Raw genomic sequence first — 17,122 nt, 5'->3', positions numbered from 1 at the left:
AAATTGAAGAATAGTTGACACAATGTTACACAATAATCTTAACAGTTTGTTCCTAATGGTTCTCTTTTAAAGAGTTATTTTACTTCTGGGGCACCTGGGTGGCTCAGTCAGATAAGTATCTGCCTAAGCATCTGCCTTTGGCTCAGGTCATGATCTCAGGTTCCTGGGATCGAGCCCCAAGTTGGGCTCCCTGCTCAGTGGGGAGTCTGCTTCTCCTTCTCCCTGCCGCTCCCTCTGCTTGTGCTCGCTCTCTCTCAAATACATAAAATCTTAAAAAAAAAAAAAAAAAGTTATTTACTTTGTCTATTGTGTAACTAGCTTAAAATTACTTGAAAAAACTCAGGCAATGAGAGGAGCCTGGGTGGCTCAGTCGTTAAGCGTCTGCCTTTGGCTCAGGTCATGGTCCCAGGGTTCTGGGATTGAGCCCCATGTTGGGTTCCCTGCTCGGTGGGAAGCCTGCTTCTCCCTCTTCCACTCCCCCTGCTTGTGTTCACGCTCTCACTCTCTCTCTCTGTCAAATAAATAAACAAAATCTTAAAAAAAAAAAAAAAAACCTCAGGCAATGAAAAATTATTCAAAGTACATACTTTTAAAAATTAAAATTGAGTGTTAGAATTTGGCCATTTGGGATAATTGCTTTTTGAATCTAAGATATCTCCTTAAGCAGGTTTTACAGTGAATTTTATTTTTTAAAAAGTAGAGATATACCACTGGAGATTTTTTTTTATCATCTCTATATTATATAGATAATTTAGGGAGTCTATTTAACTGATTTCACAAGAATAAAATTTTTAAAAGGCAAAGTGATAAAGGACTAAAGGTTTTTACCTCTTCTATATGGTGTAAATATTAGTCTTTTTACTTGGCTCCAGCAAACTTTTACCTGAATGAATAAGGGTACTGATCTCCTTATTTATTTATCTCCAGACTCCATGGTGGCTCAGCAATTAAGATGGCATTGCCAGGTTAACACCTAACCTCTCTTGGAGAAAAGGCAGGTGTAGGGTCGGTTCAAAGGCTATAGAGGCAACCAAATGTAAGAACTTTTTTTTTTTTTAAAGATTTATTTATTTATGTGACAGAGAGAGAGATAGCGAGAGCAGGAACACAAGCAGAGGGAGTGGGAGAGGGAGAAGCAGGGAGCCCGATGTGGGGCTTGATCCCAGGACTCTGGGATCATGACCCGAGCCGAAGACAGATGCTCAGCGACTGAGCCACCCAGGTGCCTCTGTAAGAACATTTTAGGAAGGTAAGAATCCTTGCGTTTCTAATCCTAGAAGTACAGAAAACATTAACTCTAGAGCTAGAAATTATTATTATTATTATTTTTAAAGATTTTATTTATTTATTTGAGAGAGAGAGCACAAGAGGCGGGGAGCGGGAGAGGGAGAAGCAGACTCCCTGCCGAGCAGGGAGCCCGATGCGGGACTCGATCCGGGGACTCCAGGATCATGACCTGAGCCGAAGGCAGTCGCTTAACCGACTGAGCCACCCAGGCACCCGAGCTAGAAATTATTTTAAGGGTGAAGAAACACAATACACTTTCAAGTTTTCTAGCCTGGAAAGTCCTGCCGTCACTGCGCTATAACATTTGGCTTGAGACCCATAATCCTGATGGGCTTAGCTGTTTCTGCCTTTGTCTCTGGGCTCCTCAAACACGGTTATGGGTGGGCAGGACACAAATCAACAGAGGACAGCAAGGAAAGTGGCAGCGCTGGCATAACATCAGTTTCTTCCAATACCTGGCCGAGCATTTCATTGACAAATTCACAAATACCATGTTGAAAATCTTTAAATATGACCTTACGGGTTTTTTTTTTTGTCAAGAAGATAATATATAGTTTGATAAGGCAATTAAAAGGGGTAATGACTTTTAGGGACACCTGGGTGGCTCAGTTGTTAAGCATCTGCCTTCGGCTCAGGTCATGATTCAGCTCAGGTCATGATCCCAGGGTCCTGCGATCGAGCCCTACATTGGGCTCCCTGCTCAGCGGCAAGCCTGCTTCTCCCTCTCCCACTCCCCCTGCTTGTGTTCCCTCTCTCGCTGTGTCTCTCTCTGTCAAATAAATAAATAAAATCTTGGGGCGCCTGGGTGGCTCAGTCGTTAAGTGTCTGCCTTCGGCTCAGGTCATGATCCCAGGGTCCTGGGATCGAGCCCCGCATTGGGCTCCCTGCTCGGCGGGAAGCCTGCTTCTCCCTCTCCCGCTCCCCCTGCTTGTGTTCCCTCTCTCGCTGCGTCTCTGTCAAATAAATAAATAAAATCTTTAAAAAAAAGGGGGGGGGTAATGACTTTTAAACATTCAATTATCTTAAAATCACAGGTATTAAGTCAGGAGACAGTGCTTTTGATAAAAAGCATGGAGAGTTTCATGCTATATAAAGTTAAGAGAATACATGACATCTTGCAATCTACAGCCACATGGATTCCTCTCACAATGTTAAAAGAAGCCAAAGAGTATATACTATATGATTATACATGATTTATATATATATGATTAATAAAGTTCAAAAATAAGCAAAAAGCTAATGTATAGTTTAAGTCAGATAATGGTGGTTCTAGAGCGGTCACTGGGAGGGGAGTTTCTGGTATTTTAGTAAAATTCAGTGTGTTGATATGGATGTCAGCCATATCTGTGCACTTAAATTGTGTCCTTTTCTGAGAATATTTATACTCTAACAAAGGTAAAAAAAAAAAAATGTGTGTACACATGTAAGATTGTTACAGGGATGGCAGAAGATGTTAAAAAATTTGACTCAGTCTAACTTCAGGATGTGGAACAAGTAAAATGAGGATTTTAATATCTACCAGTAGAGCTATAGTGAATATGTATTATCATTTTTATTAAGAAAGTATTAGGACAAATAATTAATTTCCAAGTTTTAATGTAATAAGACCTTTCCTTTCCTTTTTTAAGATTTTATTTTTAAGTAATTTCTCTACACCCAACGTGGGGCTTGAACTTACAACCCCAAGGATCAAGAGTTGGATGCTCTAATGACCGAGCCAGCCAAGCACCCCTCCTTTTCTTGTCCAATATCAATGGCAATTTATAACCAAATGCAGCCATGGGAACAGCTATACAATATGCTACATAAACATAAACGTGTAATCTATTTTTATAATCTTTAACTCGTATCTAGTTCCTCTTCTAATCTCTGAAATAAAAACTATATTCCATCTCAAAGAAAGTGGCTATTTATTGTACAAATTTTAGATGTAATAAATTTGTATAATTATAAATGTAGAAATGCTAGAATATAGGGAAAGAAAAAATACCTATTAATGTACTACACTTTTGTTAGCAATTCTGTGGATTTTCTTTTAATCTTTCTCAGACATACACAATGGAAATTCACAAATATAGGCAAAAGTAGGGCCCACTCTGAATTCAACAGCATGGATACATGGCCATTCTGGTTTCATCTATAGTACTCACATATTCTATCTTTGGGGGATTATTTCAAGGCAAACACCAAGCATCACATCATTTCATCTATTAATACTTCAGTATGTATTTTTTTTTACAATTTTATTTATTTGAGAGAGAGAGAGAGGGAGTGAGAGAGAGCACCAGCGGGGTGTAGGGGGAGACGGGCAGAGAGAGAGAGGGAGAAGTAGACTCTCCGCTGAGCAGAGAGCCCAACATGGGGCTTGATCCCAGGATCCCAGGATCACCTGAGCCCAAGGCAGATGTTTAACTGAGTGAGCCACCCAGATGACCCTCAGAATGTATTTCTAAAGAAAAGAAACTAAAATGAAAAAATAACATGGAAATTCTTGTTTTAAAAATCATTAATATTTATTCCTTAAAAATTTTTTTAAAGGGTTTATTTATTTGAGAGAGAGTGAGAGCTAGCGAGAACGAGTGCCATGAGTGGCGGGAGGGGTAGAGGGAGAGGAACAAGCAGACTCCCTGCTGTGTGGGGATCCCAATGTGGGGCTCGATCCCAGAATCCCAAGATCATGACCTGAGCTGAAGTTAGAAGCTTAACTGACTGAGCCATCCAGGCACCCCTTTCTTAAAAATGTTTTAAAAAAATTACAACAGTTTCCCCTATCATCCTCTCTATGCCCCTGCTACTTATATGGGGATGAGATTGGGTCACTTGATCTGCAGAATTTCTCCTACTCTACATTTTGCGAATTGAATTCCTAGGTATTCCTTACATGCTCTTCTGTTTCCTTTTATTTCCTATAAACTCACAGTTACATATTGAGGCTTGTTGAGATTTAGATTTGATTTTCTGATAAAAACGCCTCACATCTGTTGTTGGGCACTTTCTACTGCAGCACATCAGGAGGCATATCATACCTGACTATCTCTTTTTGGGGGGATGTTGTATTGTAATTATAAAATAACCAGGTATTTAAAAATTATATTGGGGCACCTGGGTGGCCCAGTTGGTTGAGCGTCTAACTCTTGGTTTCAGCTCAGGTCATGATCTCATGCAGCCAGGCATCAGGCTCAGCTCAACGGGGAGTCAGCTTGAAGATTTGTTTGCTTGAAGATTCTCTCCCACTGCTCCTCTCTCCACTCATGCACGTGCACACTCTCTTTTAAATCTTTAAAAAAAAATGATCTTAAAATCTTTCAAAACAGATTCCATGCAAATTCATAAATATTGATGGAACTACTACAAAAAAACGACACTATTGTAACCATGATTCTCAGAAACTCTTTATTACCTGGAGTATGAATGAGTATATGAAGATATTTAATGTGCAAGCTTTTCCCCAAAGCAGTTCCTTTGTCCTGCTTCCCTGTCCCTGTAAGTTTATAATCCTAAACTCTAGTATATCCACCGATGTCTAAAATCTGTTTACTTATGGTCCTCCTAGCTAGAATCCAACTTAGAACACAAATCAGTTTAATGGAAGTCTATACACACAACTTATTCACTGTAATCCTGGGTAATCTCTCTGTTTTCCATCTTTAACATAATAATAATGGTACCCATGCCAAGGGGTTATGGGGATTAAGTACATGTTAAGTACTTAGAATCTGGTACCAAATAACTGCTCCAAGAAATATTCCAGATTACTGTTATTACTTCATATATTGGTATTATTTTTGCAGTGGATAAATGTATAAGCTAACTACTAGCATGATTCAGGATGAATGGGAGCCCTTTATACCTGCTTTATGATTTCTGAAATTCCGATTTTGGATTGTTGAGTAAGATAATTTAAATTTGATTTCAAGTTCCAGAAAGTACATGTTATGTGACCACATAGATAGTGAAATGGACTAGAAAGTACAGAAGCCTAAGAATTAAAAAGTCCTTGATTTAGGTGTTGATTCTGTTCCTTACTAATTATGTCACCTACACAAGTCATTTTGGCTCCATGAACTTCAGTTTCTTCATCTGTGCAGTGAAGATAATAAAAATGAAAATAAATGGAGATAATTATTTATTTTGCATAGGATTTTCTTAAAGATCAAACTAGATAATATATGTGAAAAACACAGAATTACAAATATATTTTGCTGCCATTATTAGATGAGTCACAAATTATCTGGTTCCTTGAATTGTTGGGTAGAGTAAGAGAAGCAGCCATTGAGCTGATAAAGCCTAAGAATATTTCTCTTACATATGGACATGAGGCCTAATGTAAATTCCAAGAGAGATGACTGTAGCAGATGTTTTATGGAGCTCCACACTATATCCCCTTTGCCCACCTAATTTCAAGGGACTGTGGTAAATTCCACGCACACCAGAGTCTCATGGCCAGCCAGCTACGGCAGTTTGGATGTGTGGGTGAATTAAGGACACTGGGGTAACTTCAACCAATGAGACATAGCCTCTCAGCCTTCAGTAGAAAATTCTGGGGCATCTACTCATTTCCTCAGAGAGTCTGCAGTTCCATAGAGTGGAAACCAGCTCAGTAGGGAAACCTTTCCTAACTTTTCTCCCTTCCTGTCTTATTCTCCACACACCCTCATTTCTGCTTCCTGGAATCATCTCCTAAATAAACTATCTTAACCCAGTCCCTCATCTTAGGCTCTGCTTTCAGAAAAGACCCCAAACTAATATAATGACACACTGAAAAATTTCAAGCGTAACTGACTGTTATTACAACCTTTCTCACTAATCAGGCTTAGGTAAAAAGAAGTAGAAACAAGGTGAGAACACAGAGGCACTATGTGCTTAAAGCATGTATGTTTGTTGGATGGGGCTTCTAAAGAGAAGATATAGTATCAGGAATTAAATAAAACATAATAGGCACACTGCTTTACATGTCTGCCTTGTGTTAATCCTAATTTTACATACCTAAATGGCCAACTAGGTGAGGAGAAGATGTTCTCAGAATCAAAGCTTTGATCTTTGGGAGTGTTAATGTTATACCTCTTGTATCTTTTATACCTCATGACTTGGATTTGAACCAATGACCTCAAGCAACTGTGAAAGAATTAGAGGAATCCTCTGGGATTCTGCTAGCATAAATGTAATTCAATTTTAAATCTAATCAACATCCACTGACTGTTAACCATATGCTGTTAGGCTTGAGCTACAAATATGAACAAGTTTACAAAGGCAATAGTATAGTTTGTATTCTATGTAGTAAGACATGTGTTAGAAGAACACACTGAGGGTCTGTAATGACCAATGAATAACGCTGAAGGCAAAGAAAAAGAAACCTGGAAAGTGATTATATGGGTAACAACCAGAAAATGGGATATTCAAACATGATTAATTTCTACTAAAACATTTTTAAGCCTACTGGTCAAATTTAAGTTACTAAACCCATTTGGTAAGGGGAAAAAATAACAGTTCAATTGAACACTCATCCTCAGAATTTTCTAAAACAGATACCAAATCATGAAATAGTTCCCAACTACATTTTGATTTGACTCAGGTTGCCATAGGGATACTGAACTTTTCATTAGCTTGGCATTGACAACCTAGCCCCGTTTTCCCCTTCTAATGTCATATTCCTAATCCTCTACTCCAGTCAGTTACTTTTATTTCTTGTTTCTCCAAACATGTCTCTCACATTCTCATCTCTTTGTTGTGGTTCAAGGCATTTTATCCTGTATGGACTACCCTTTTCTGTCCCTTCCTATCCAAATCCTACCCACCACTGGTTAACTAAGTGACTACTTCCTTTTAGACAACATTTCAGGTGCATATATTTTCTTTCTGACTCTATTAGAGAAAATCTATGTAGATTTAAGTCTTCAGGATTATGCTCAGAAGACATGGGTTTGAATTCTAGGCATAGCATTTATTAGCTTTTAACACTGGGTAAGTCATTTGGTTCAATCATCACTTTTTTTTTTTCAAAGCAGGCTCCTGCTGAGCATGGAACCCTGGATGGGTCTTGAACTCAGGACCCTGAGATCAACACCTGAACTGAGATCAAGAGTCGGACACTTAACCGACTGAGCCACCCTTGTGCCCCTCAATCATAAAATTTTTAATGCACATCCTACAGCGCTGGATGCCAGAACTACAAAGATGAACAAGATAGGGTTCTGATTTCAAGGAGATCACAACTGAAAGGATATTAAATTCTTAAAAAATTTATGAACATCACAGTATAATTAAGAGAATCAAATGAAATAATGGAAATATCTAAACTGAGATCAACACTGCAGCTATTAAATGATAATGTCAACAGCTTCCTAAAAACATTTCACAGGTGTCTTTTTTTATTGAAATGGTTGGTTAAATGAATCCAATTACCACCTTCCCAAAATTATTCTAACTCCCCTAAAATCTACAAAATACTTTTCTTCTCTTTTTTAAAAAGATTTTATTTTTGGGGCGCCTGGGTGGCTCAGTTGGTTAAGCGACTGCCTTCGGTTCAGGTTGTGATCCTGGAGTCCCGGGATCGAGTCCCACATCGGGCTCCCTGCTCGGTGGGGAGCCTGCTTCTCCCTCTGACCCTCCCCCATCTTGTGCTCTCCCTCTGTGTCTCATTCTCTCTCTCAAATAAATAAATAAAATCTTTAAAAAAAAAAAAAGATTTTATTTTTAGGTAATCTCTACACCCAACATGGGGCTCAAACTCACAACCCTGAGATCAAGAGTCGCATGCTCTACCAACTGAGCCTGCCAGGTGTCCCGAAAGACTTATTCTCTTAATGCAATAAACGTTAACATAATAAGTTTTCATTTTAATAATACATGAATGGAGTATTTATCTCCCTTATAAACAACTATTTCACAAGGAAAAGAATGCTTACTATAAGAGAAATAATTATATTTATTTTGCATCAGAAAACAAATCACCCCTTAATTTTTATTATTAGTTAATAACAAATTAATTTCTTGTTATAGTAAAGAATAATCCCAAAGACAGTCAAATTACATAGAAACAAATAGGAAAAAAAAAGAAAAAAGAACCACATAATTTTTCAGTGACTCTTACTAGAAAAAAATCTGCTACTTACGGCAGTGGCTCGAGAGAGTTCTCTACATGTACTGAGGAGTCCGTTTTGTAAATCGTCCCTCTGTAACACCACGGTCTGAATGGCTGCTGGGTTATCTGCATTCATTTCTATCTCTTGGCTGGCTGATAGCAAAGCTTGCTCAAGCGTGTACTATTATAATAAAAATAATTACACTTAATGTTCTGCATCATCGAATTAATTCTTTTTACTTTAGTTTTATCAGTGTCCTGATAATAAGCATAAAAAGTAACATCAACTGAGATAATAAACATAATTGTCCTACTTTCTCCTTGTGGAGTTGCTGAAGTTTCTCTTCCAGGGCATGTACCACTTTATCTTGTTCACATAACCGGCTTAACTTGGCCTAGGTTTTAAGAGAAAATCTGTTGTTAGCAATTTTTTATTTTTCCTGTAATTGGCAGTAGGTAGTCCCGTAACTGAAGGTAGGTGTAACAAGAAAACACATTTAAGATAGCCATAGAATAATACCTAATTAGGCCAATCTTTATTTCAATCAGTAAAATAAAAAATAGCTTTTTATTTAGTTAGTTTAAAGATTTTATTTATTTAGTCAAGCAGAGAAAGACATGTATCATAGGACCTCAATGATACGAGGAATTCTTAATCTCAGGAAACAAACTGAAGGTTGCTGGAGTGGTGGGGGGTGGGAGGGATGGGGTGGCTGGGTGATAAACATTGGGGAGGGTATGTGCTATGGTGAGCGCTATGAATTGTGCAAGACTGTTGAATCTCAGATCTGTACCTCTGAAGCAAATAATACATTATATGTTAAAAAAAGAAGAAGAAGATAGCAGGAAGGGAAGAATGAAGGGGGGGAAATTGGAGGGGGAGACGAACCATGAAAGACTATGGACTCTGAAAAACAAACTGAGGGTTCTAGAGGGGAGGGGGGTGGGAGGATGGGTTAGCCTGGTGATGGGTATTAAAGAGGGCATGTTCCGCATGGAGCACTGGGTGTTATATGCAAACAATGAATCATGGAACACTACATCAAAAACTAATGATGTAATGTATGGTGATTAACATAATACAATAATAAAAAAAAGATTTTATTTATTTACTTGAGAGATAGAAAGACAGAAATAGCGACAGAGAGCACAAGCGGGGAGGTAAGGGAGAAGCAGGCTCCGCGGGGTTTGATCCCAGGACCCTGGGATCATGACCTGAGCCAAAGGCAGATGCTTAACTGACTGACCCACTCAGGAGCCCCCAAAATAGCTTTTTTTTTTTTTTCCCCCAAAATAGCTTTTAAAGATACAATGCTTAACATGCATATAAAGTGAAAAAGCATTTCAACCATATTATTTAATCTACATAATTCGAGATACTGTTAGTAACTGAGCAGTCTCATATAACTTTAAATCATTTCAATGTGGTTAATATTTTTTTACCTACCAACTGCTAGGTATGTTAAGTGATATATGCAATCCTTAATGAAAATATCAACTGAATTCTGTTTTTATATTTTAAAATTATGCTCTTATGTTTATAAAAGAATATAAGGAAAAGATTGCTTCTAACTGCAATAATACAAATAAAAATTTGCTAAATGGAGAAAAAAATCATTTTCAATAGTTTAAATGTTTGAAACTCTTGGTATTACCCTAATTTTTTAATTATGAAAATATCAGAGGATACTCCATGAAAATTTAAATACTACAATAAACCAGTTGTCCAGATGTCTGAAAATAAAAAACCTGGATAAACTGTATATATGCCCCAAACTTGACTGCATAATGACAAGTAGGCAAGAAAATTGGAGATTTCACTTTCTTTGCCATAGCTGTTAAAATAATTACCCTGTCTTTGTTACATGACAAAACTCAAGCTATACCAAGTGGAATATACTGAAATGAGAAAGTATAACGACATGGTAAGTCAACCAATCTAAAATATAATAAAAAAAGAAAAGACTGAATTTTAAAAAGGAAGTAGTGATAGAACTTTTAGAGGCTGATACTTTCTCTAGAAGACAGGACAATTTTACTTTGCTTCCAGTCCTCCATACTTTTTTTGATTAGAAATGTCTTTTACTTTCCTTTAAGTGATTCTTAGTATGCTCAACTGCTAATTATGGGGGGGGGGGTTGTTATAGAATACATAGAGGAGTGATGATTTAATCTAACCTAGATGTAAAAGAAAATGCTACTTTATTTGATGTCGTTTTGGAGGGCAAGGGAGGAAGAGGAAGCTTTTTGTCATGCTTATTTCCAATGTTTTGGCAGGGACTAGAACAGAGTACTGACAATATATATAGCATACTAACACTTACATCAATATCCACTTCTTCAGGTCTGTATTTGTATAATGTGCCTCTACATTCATCTTGTGACAGCTATAGGAAAAAATGTCAGGTTGCAAGTTTAAAAATAATATTTAAAAAATATACTTAGCCTATAGTTAACATTTTAGATTTATATAACAATAACAAAAATGGGATTTTAATGATTCTTATACTTTAAGAAGTTTAATTCAAACACAGATCATTACAAAAGCAGAAAAATATTTAACAGTGATACAATATGCAAGATACATAAAAATGTTAACTTAAGCTTGTCAAACAAAATAATAAGTTGGTCAAACAAATTATACAGCACCTTACATTTTCCATTTGTAAGACACACATTATTTTAATGAAAAATTGACAAATACAATCATAGCAACTGTACTGAATCAAATATTCAAACCAGGCATATTTCAGCAGTCAAAACCATCCTTCACGGTATACACATAATCAGACAACTGTGTATGTGTACACTCAAATGCGAACACATCTTAGTATAACTTTATTAACAAAATCCGTAACATACTGTATACATATACATAATATATAAACACACATACACAATATAAACTTATCTTGTTCTTCTGTCTTAAGAACTAAAAGATAATGGGGGAAAAGGATGAGTTTAATTGAAAACAGGAAACTCATTCAAAACCTCATAAAACTGAAAGCCTATGTTGTAAACTATGGATAGTCAAATTTCATAAAGAGTTTATATGTGTTCATTGATGCCATTTGTCTTATGATACTACAAGAAATTACTGCTCAGTGCATTTAAACATCCTTTCTTCGGCTTCGTCCCAATATCTTTTGGTCAAACAAACCTTCACTTCTGCTTGTGTTAATCAAGATTTCAAAAGCCATCCCCGTCAGTGATACCACAGGTAACATCATAGCCTCTGCAAGCAATATTTCACGCTCTCTTGTCTTTTGACTTTATATTGACTGCTAAGACAGTAACAAAAACATAGCAGGAAAAATTGACTTGGGCTCACTGCGTGTTTACTAAATGGCACACTTCTTCTCTAAGTGGGGATGGGAGTAATGTATCCCCACTACATTCTAGATTGGAAAATTAAACTTCACATAAACACATATAAATGAATAAAAATGATAAAAAAAGGTTATAACTATATATGCCCACTGTAAAAAACTGCTTGCCAGTTACATCTTAGAAGGAGGCATAATTTAAACAGCAAGTATCTTTGAAGGAATCTAGAAATGTGGGTATCAGGAGGTTAAAAATGTAAGCATTACAAACATACAATAAGAAATCCTGGATTTATGTGTTTCATTTCAAGACATTACTTTCACGTCCTCATGCAAATGAATCTGTGACTATTTAAGGGTATGCAGTGATTAAACAAAACTTTCATAGAAATGAATTACCACATGAAAAATGAATTTAATGACAAAAGTCAGAATACTTGTGCACTATTTTAAAATAAAGATCATTGAATATGTCCTAAGAAGTGTCAATTGTCTTTCTAAATTAAAGCACCTAGATCCAAGAAAGTAATTTGTACTCTTATCTGAAAACAAAAGTGATGAAAAATAAGTTTTAAAATGCTTAGATCCATGATAAAAAATGAAGGTAATGCCAAAATTAAATTTTCTCATTTATAAAAAGTTAAGAGATGTAAAGCCTTTAGCTCCTAAATGTCCAAATACACTTTACTTAATATTTAAAGTTAAATGCAAAACAGCTTTACTAAACCACAGAATATAAAATTTTGATGTAACTAGTGGATAGTGCTACACCTAGATTAAAATATGAATTGTATCCTATATCTCAGGGTCAACATAAAAAAGCCTCGTATTTTAAAATGGAAATTTAGCAATGTGTAATACAAATTTAGGGTATTGGTATACTATTTTTATTTAGGGAATCTTACTGCATATTCATTTTCACATCAGTGGCAAATTAATAAAAAATGTGTACTGTGTTGTTACAATTTAAGAGTGATAGATCCTTATAGCCATATAAATATACTGCACAATACATTAATTTATTTTGTTGTTTCTGTATTTTTAGTATCATTGAAAAATTTATTTAAACCTTTTATCAAATTATTCAATAAAAATATTCATTAGACACTAACAAAATCTTAAAATAATCAGCCTTCCGCTATACACTGCTTTTACCTATCAGAAGAAAAGAATAAGGAAACAGGATTATTCTTCCAATAATTAACTTTTAAGCATGGTCTATTTTTCATTACTGATAATAATTACTGAGGCTTTTCTTAAGAAAAATGGATATAGTTTATTGAAAAAATTTCCACCTAGAATTGAAGAAGTTTGCTACTTAGTCCTCATTATGAAAATCCTAATAAGAAAAAAGTAATTTCATGAATATTCTCATTAAGTTCTGCCTCAAATGTTTCATGGCAATACTTTTTTATCATTTTTCAAATTCATCTTTAGCAAAAGAAAAAAAAGTTCTGGGTTTGAATACCTTTTTCTGAAGTACCTCAGCAACACTAAAAAAGCAAATGAAAATGGGCTATGTAGAATTATGAAAGGTTGAGCAGTGTTCAAGCTTCAATTTGAGAAGTGTATTATACAGACTTTATTGACATACATACATATAAGGAAATGTGCTTTATTTAGAAAGCTTTTTCATAATAAAATATCTAACAATATTTAAAAACACAGGGTTGGCATTAGGTTAAAACAAAATTACTTTTGTTAATCAAAATATAACTTTCTACAGTATCCCTTTTAAATATGTATGTATATATTTTAAAATTTATAAATAAATACATATATATAAACCCCAAAAAGCATTTTTGGGGAAATATTTGATAAAATTAGATATTTTATGAGGACTCAAAAATCCTCACAGGACTGTAGGTATTTGCTAATATTAGTCTCTACCTTTAAAAAATAAATAATATTTATTATTATTTTATAAAAACTCTAGTACAAAAATGTAATTGTGAAAGACGGTAAAATGATTAATAAATGTAGAGGAATTTTTCAACACAATGTGGATTGATTTAGCATTTGTTTTGATTCAGTTTTATGTCCTTTTTATATTACCAATTCTAAAAAAATTCCCACATACGTAATTTTTCAGGTGTCCTCTTTTTTCTAAGAAAATGCAAACATAACATTTCTCCTGCAAGAAAACCCAACGGCTATGATTCAGAATAACAGGTCATAAAACATGATAGTGCCACCTTATTTTCAGGTGTATTTCAGGAACCTATAACACAGCACTGTAATACAACGTCAGAAGCAAATTGTAAGAGTGTACAATATAAACTTCCATGAAGATTTCCTTTGGATCATAACACGGTAACAGAAATCTGAAGAAAAAAATAAGATCTAATTTCAATTTAGGCAAATTAATAATATAGTTTGGGAAGTGTGTCTGAAGGTCACTGTTATCCACCAGTGGTGCCCTGTACCATTTAAGTACTTTATTAATGGCTGATTTTTAAAAAAGGACTGCCTGAAGACACCCCAACTTGACAGGACTGAGAGTCAACACGCATTACTTGGTAATTGGTTGCCTAGCTCACGCCCAGGAATGGCTGCTGATGTTAGCCATTCAGATTTTTCTGTTTTGTACAATTTTAGTTTTTCTCCTTCAAGTATTCATATATTTAATAAGGAAATATAATAATGAGGAAATATATTTATATAAATCTATAGGTCTGGTCAGTGACACCGGTATATAAGACCACTCTCCGATATCACACTTTTGGAAAATTCCAATTAGAACTTTTAGTGCAACTGAGTAATTTCAATCAGCAATGACTTCTGCATCATCAACCCTGATTACTGATCAATATAAAAAAGAAAAACCAATCCAAACCAAACTGAAAACCCACAAATGAAAATATATAAAATATGAAAAGTAGAAAGTATAACCTATTACAACAAAATGCCTTTGATCTCTTGTCATTTACCCTTACATAAAATGATAAAGTGACAGCTTCAGATACTGAGAAAGGTATTAATTCCAGAACAAGGGCTAAAGGTTCTCAGCAGTGGAATTTTGGAATGAAGTGTCAAGGTTCTATAATCTGGTTACTATAAAAATACAAAGATTTCATTTTCTTTTGAAAAGTAAAGCTGTTTAACTTTAAATATTTAATACTTTGTTTCTTTATTGATAGAAAACTTTGTTCAGAAGTAAGAGTAACCTCACCCTCCTACCAACTGTTTCAAGGCCCATCCATGATGCTGATCCCAAGATGACTAAAGCAAACCAGAGGCCTGTAAAGCCAGAGAGAGTTCAAGGTGCTTTTTCTTTTTTTTTTTTTAATAGGTGCTTTTTCGTATTTTAATAAAAATACATTCATTTTTCATGTTAGTTAATTTTCTTCTTCTGTATGAATTTTAAAGTATTATAACAGGTCATAGGCCACAGTAATTTGAAGGTGTTGAAGTGGAAGAAGCTGATGTTGCAACACACACAGCTAAGAACATTTAGACCATGAAATACAAAAAAATCGGATAGGAATGTATAAAATGACTTCTTTTGCAGATCTGCAGATTACCAAGCTCCTAAAGTAAAGCCAGCCAGCTCCATGGTACATATTTTGAGTTAGGGAAAAGAATGACGTAAGATGATGCATATGATGGCTTAAGAATGTAAGATTACAGGGAGAAGATATTCCCAGTATGTCAAGAAGTGGCTATCTTTAGGTCTTACTATACCACAGTATAGAAACTAGATTTAAATAACTCCCATATAAATATTATCTATTCCTAAAACAGTGGGGTGGGGTAGGGTGGGATGGGGGCTGCCCCTAAAAGGAAAAAAAATTTTTTTTAACTTTTCCCTAGAAATCAGTTCTAATGCTTTTAGAGTTAATCGAAATTAATGGCAATCTAGTAAAAATTTTGCAAATGTACTGCAGACCTCCAAGTACATATCAAATACTCTGCACAAAAACTTCAGGAAAATGGCACACTTAATATTCAACAGCAAAATGTTCAGCAAAGCCATGCTAAGAATACTGCAGCATCTTAAAAAGCATGGATGAATTGCATTTTTCCAAATAGACAGAAACAAAAAATGAAATAAGAAAACACTAATGTTATGAGTAACTCTGAGGATAAACCAAAACTGTCACTGAGGGATTTTGCAGATGATAAAGCAGTATCATTCACTGTCCAAGACCTTACTTGCTGGTACAGTTGGGGTCTTAGCGCCGAGTTCTCAATCATTGTGTGAACCATGGTGATAATAGGTTCATTTTCTTTCATCTATTTCAAATCAGGAGGAGCATACAGCAAACATCAGTTTACAGCATAGCTAGATTTGAAAGACGACACTGTAAATATAGCCTCTACTTTAATATCTTCCTAATAGTGCAGTTGTTTACATTTTACCCCAAGGTTGTACAGATTTAACTTCTATAAACCATTTCAAGCAAGTATTAAATGCTGTAAAATACTTCCCCGGTTATAGAAAAGCTTACTAATTGCAATACTGCTGCAACTAGGTTTTACTTTATAAATATATTCAATATAGTCAATGAATATTCTTACATATACTAGAATAGATGATAAAGCATCATGACTTATTTAAAGAGTAAATTACAGGGTGAAAACCTATTTAAAAGGAGAAAACGGTATCATTTAATTGATTACTTATTTAGTAAAAAAGCTTAAAATGATATTCATTTCTTTGTATACTGATCAGAAAAATATTAGTTCTCTTGTAATATTAAAATTCTATAATATAATAATCAGTATATCTCATCATTTAGGTAATCACATATTTCATTAAGGTTAATTTTGATAGACATCTATATACACTGTTTTGGATTTTCTCACAGTATAACACAACATGTAGAATTATTTCAAGGATATGCAAACTAAAATTTATTTAGCAAAGACTCAATGTATCTCCCTAGCTCCTAAAAAGGCTGAAACCATGTTTCACATTTCCAGCTAATGTTGTACTTAATTACTGCCTCTAGAAAAATATTTGTTTTAGGAGGTCCTGGACTTAAGAGCTAAAGCATTCAAAAGAGAATCATCATAATATATAGAGAGTAAAAGGCCAATGATGTACCATTTGTAAGCAGACAAGTCTGTTTATAATTGCAATTTGCAACATACACTTTACATAATTTTCATCCTGCATATTATAGAAAATAAGCATTTTTATTATGGTTAACAAATACAAATTTACTGACTCCGTTAAATCTACAATAAAAGTTTACTAATCTTGAGACTAATAAATGCATAATGTAAATAAAAGATAAATCCTGAAAAGTGTACATCTAAACAATTTTATTTTTAGCCTAGTTACCAATGTTTCATGTCAATAAAATGTTTTGATTGTCAAATTAGAAACTGGTGACTGGTTTATTTTTTTTTAAAGGTTTATTCAAACTAAATAATTTATTTTTTAAAAAATAATTTATTTTAAAATCTCAACATTTGCATA

The 17,122-nt window shown here is 34.8% G+C and overlaps 2 protein-coding genes across 3 annotated transcripts in view; both read right to left on the bottom strand.

Annotated features, from left to right (window-relative positions):
- PLEKHA5 (pleckstrin homology domain containing A5) overlaps positions 1 to 17,122 on the bottom strand; it is a 228,800-nt gene that overhangs the window by 35,205 nt on the left and 176,473 nt on the right. Inside the window, exons 15-19 of one of the 2 annotated variants that reach the window (XM_081821312.1) lie at positions 15,850 to 15,930; positions 11,265 to 11,300; positions 10,693 to 10,755; positions 8,683 to 8,763; positions 8,400 to 8,549 (exon numbers count right to left, since the gene is read on the bottom strand). In XM_081821312.1, the coding sequence (XP_081677438.1) occupies positions 8,400 to 8,549; positions 8,683 to 8,763; positions 10,693 to 10,755; positions 11,265 to 11,300; positions 15,850 to 15,930 (411 nt within the window). The remainder of the gene's footprint in view (positions 1 to 8,399; positions 8,550 to 8,682; positions 8,764 to 10,692; positions 10,756 to 11,264; positions 11,301 to 15,849; positions 15,931 to 17,122) is intronic. The other variant, XM_081821313.1, reaches the window with a different exon arrangement.
- AEBP2 (AE binding protein 2) overlaps positions 1 to 17,122 on the bottom strand; it is a 281,379-nt gene that overhangs the window by 156,699 nt on the left and 107,558 nt on the right. The window lies entirely within an intron of this gene.

The sequence above is a fragment of the Leptonychotes weddellii genome, chromosome 5 (assembly GCF_054177405.1).
Source record: "Leptonychotes weddellii isolate Sample4059 chromosome 5, ASM5417740v2, whole genome shotgun sequence".
NCBI lineage: Eukaryota > Metazoa > Chordata > Mammalia > Carnivora > Phocidae > Leptonychotes > Leptonychotes weddellii.
The sequence above is the reverse complement of the archived record's forward strand: the minus strand, read 5'-3'. Positions and strand labels throughout refer to the sequence as shown.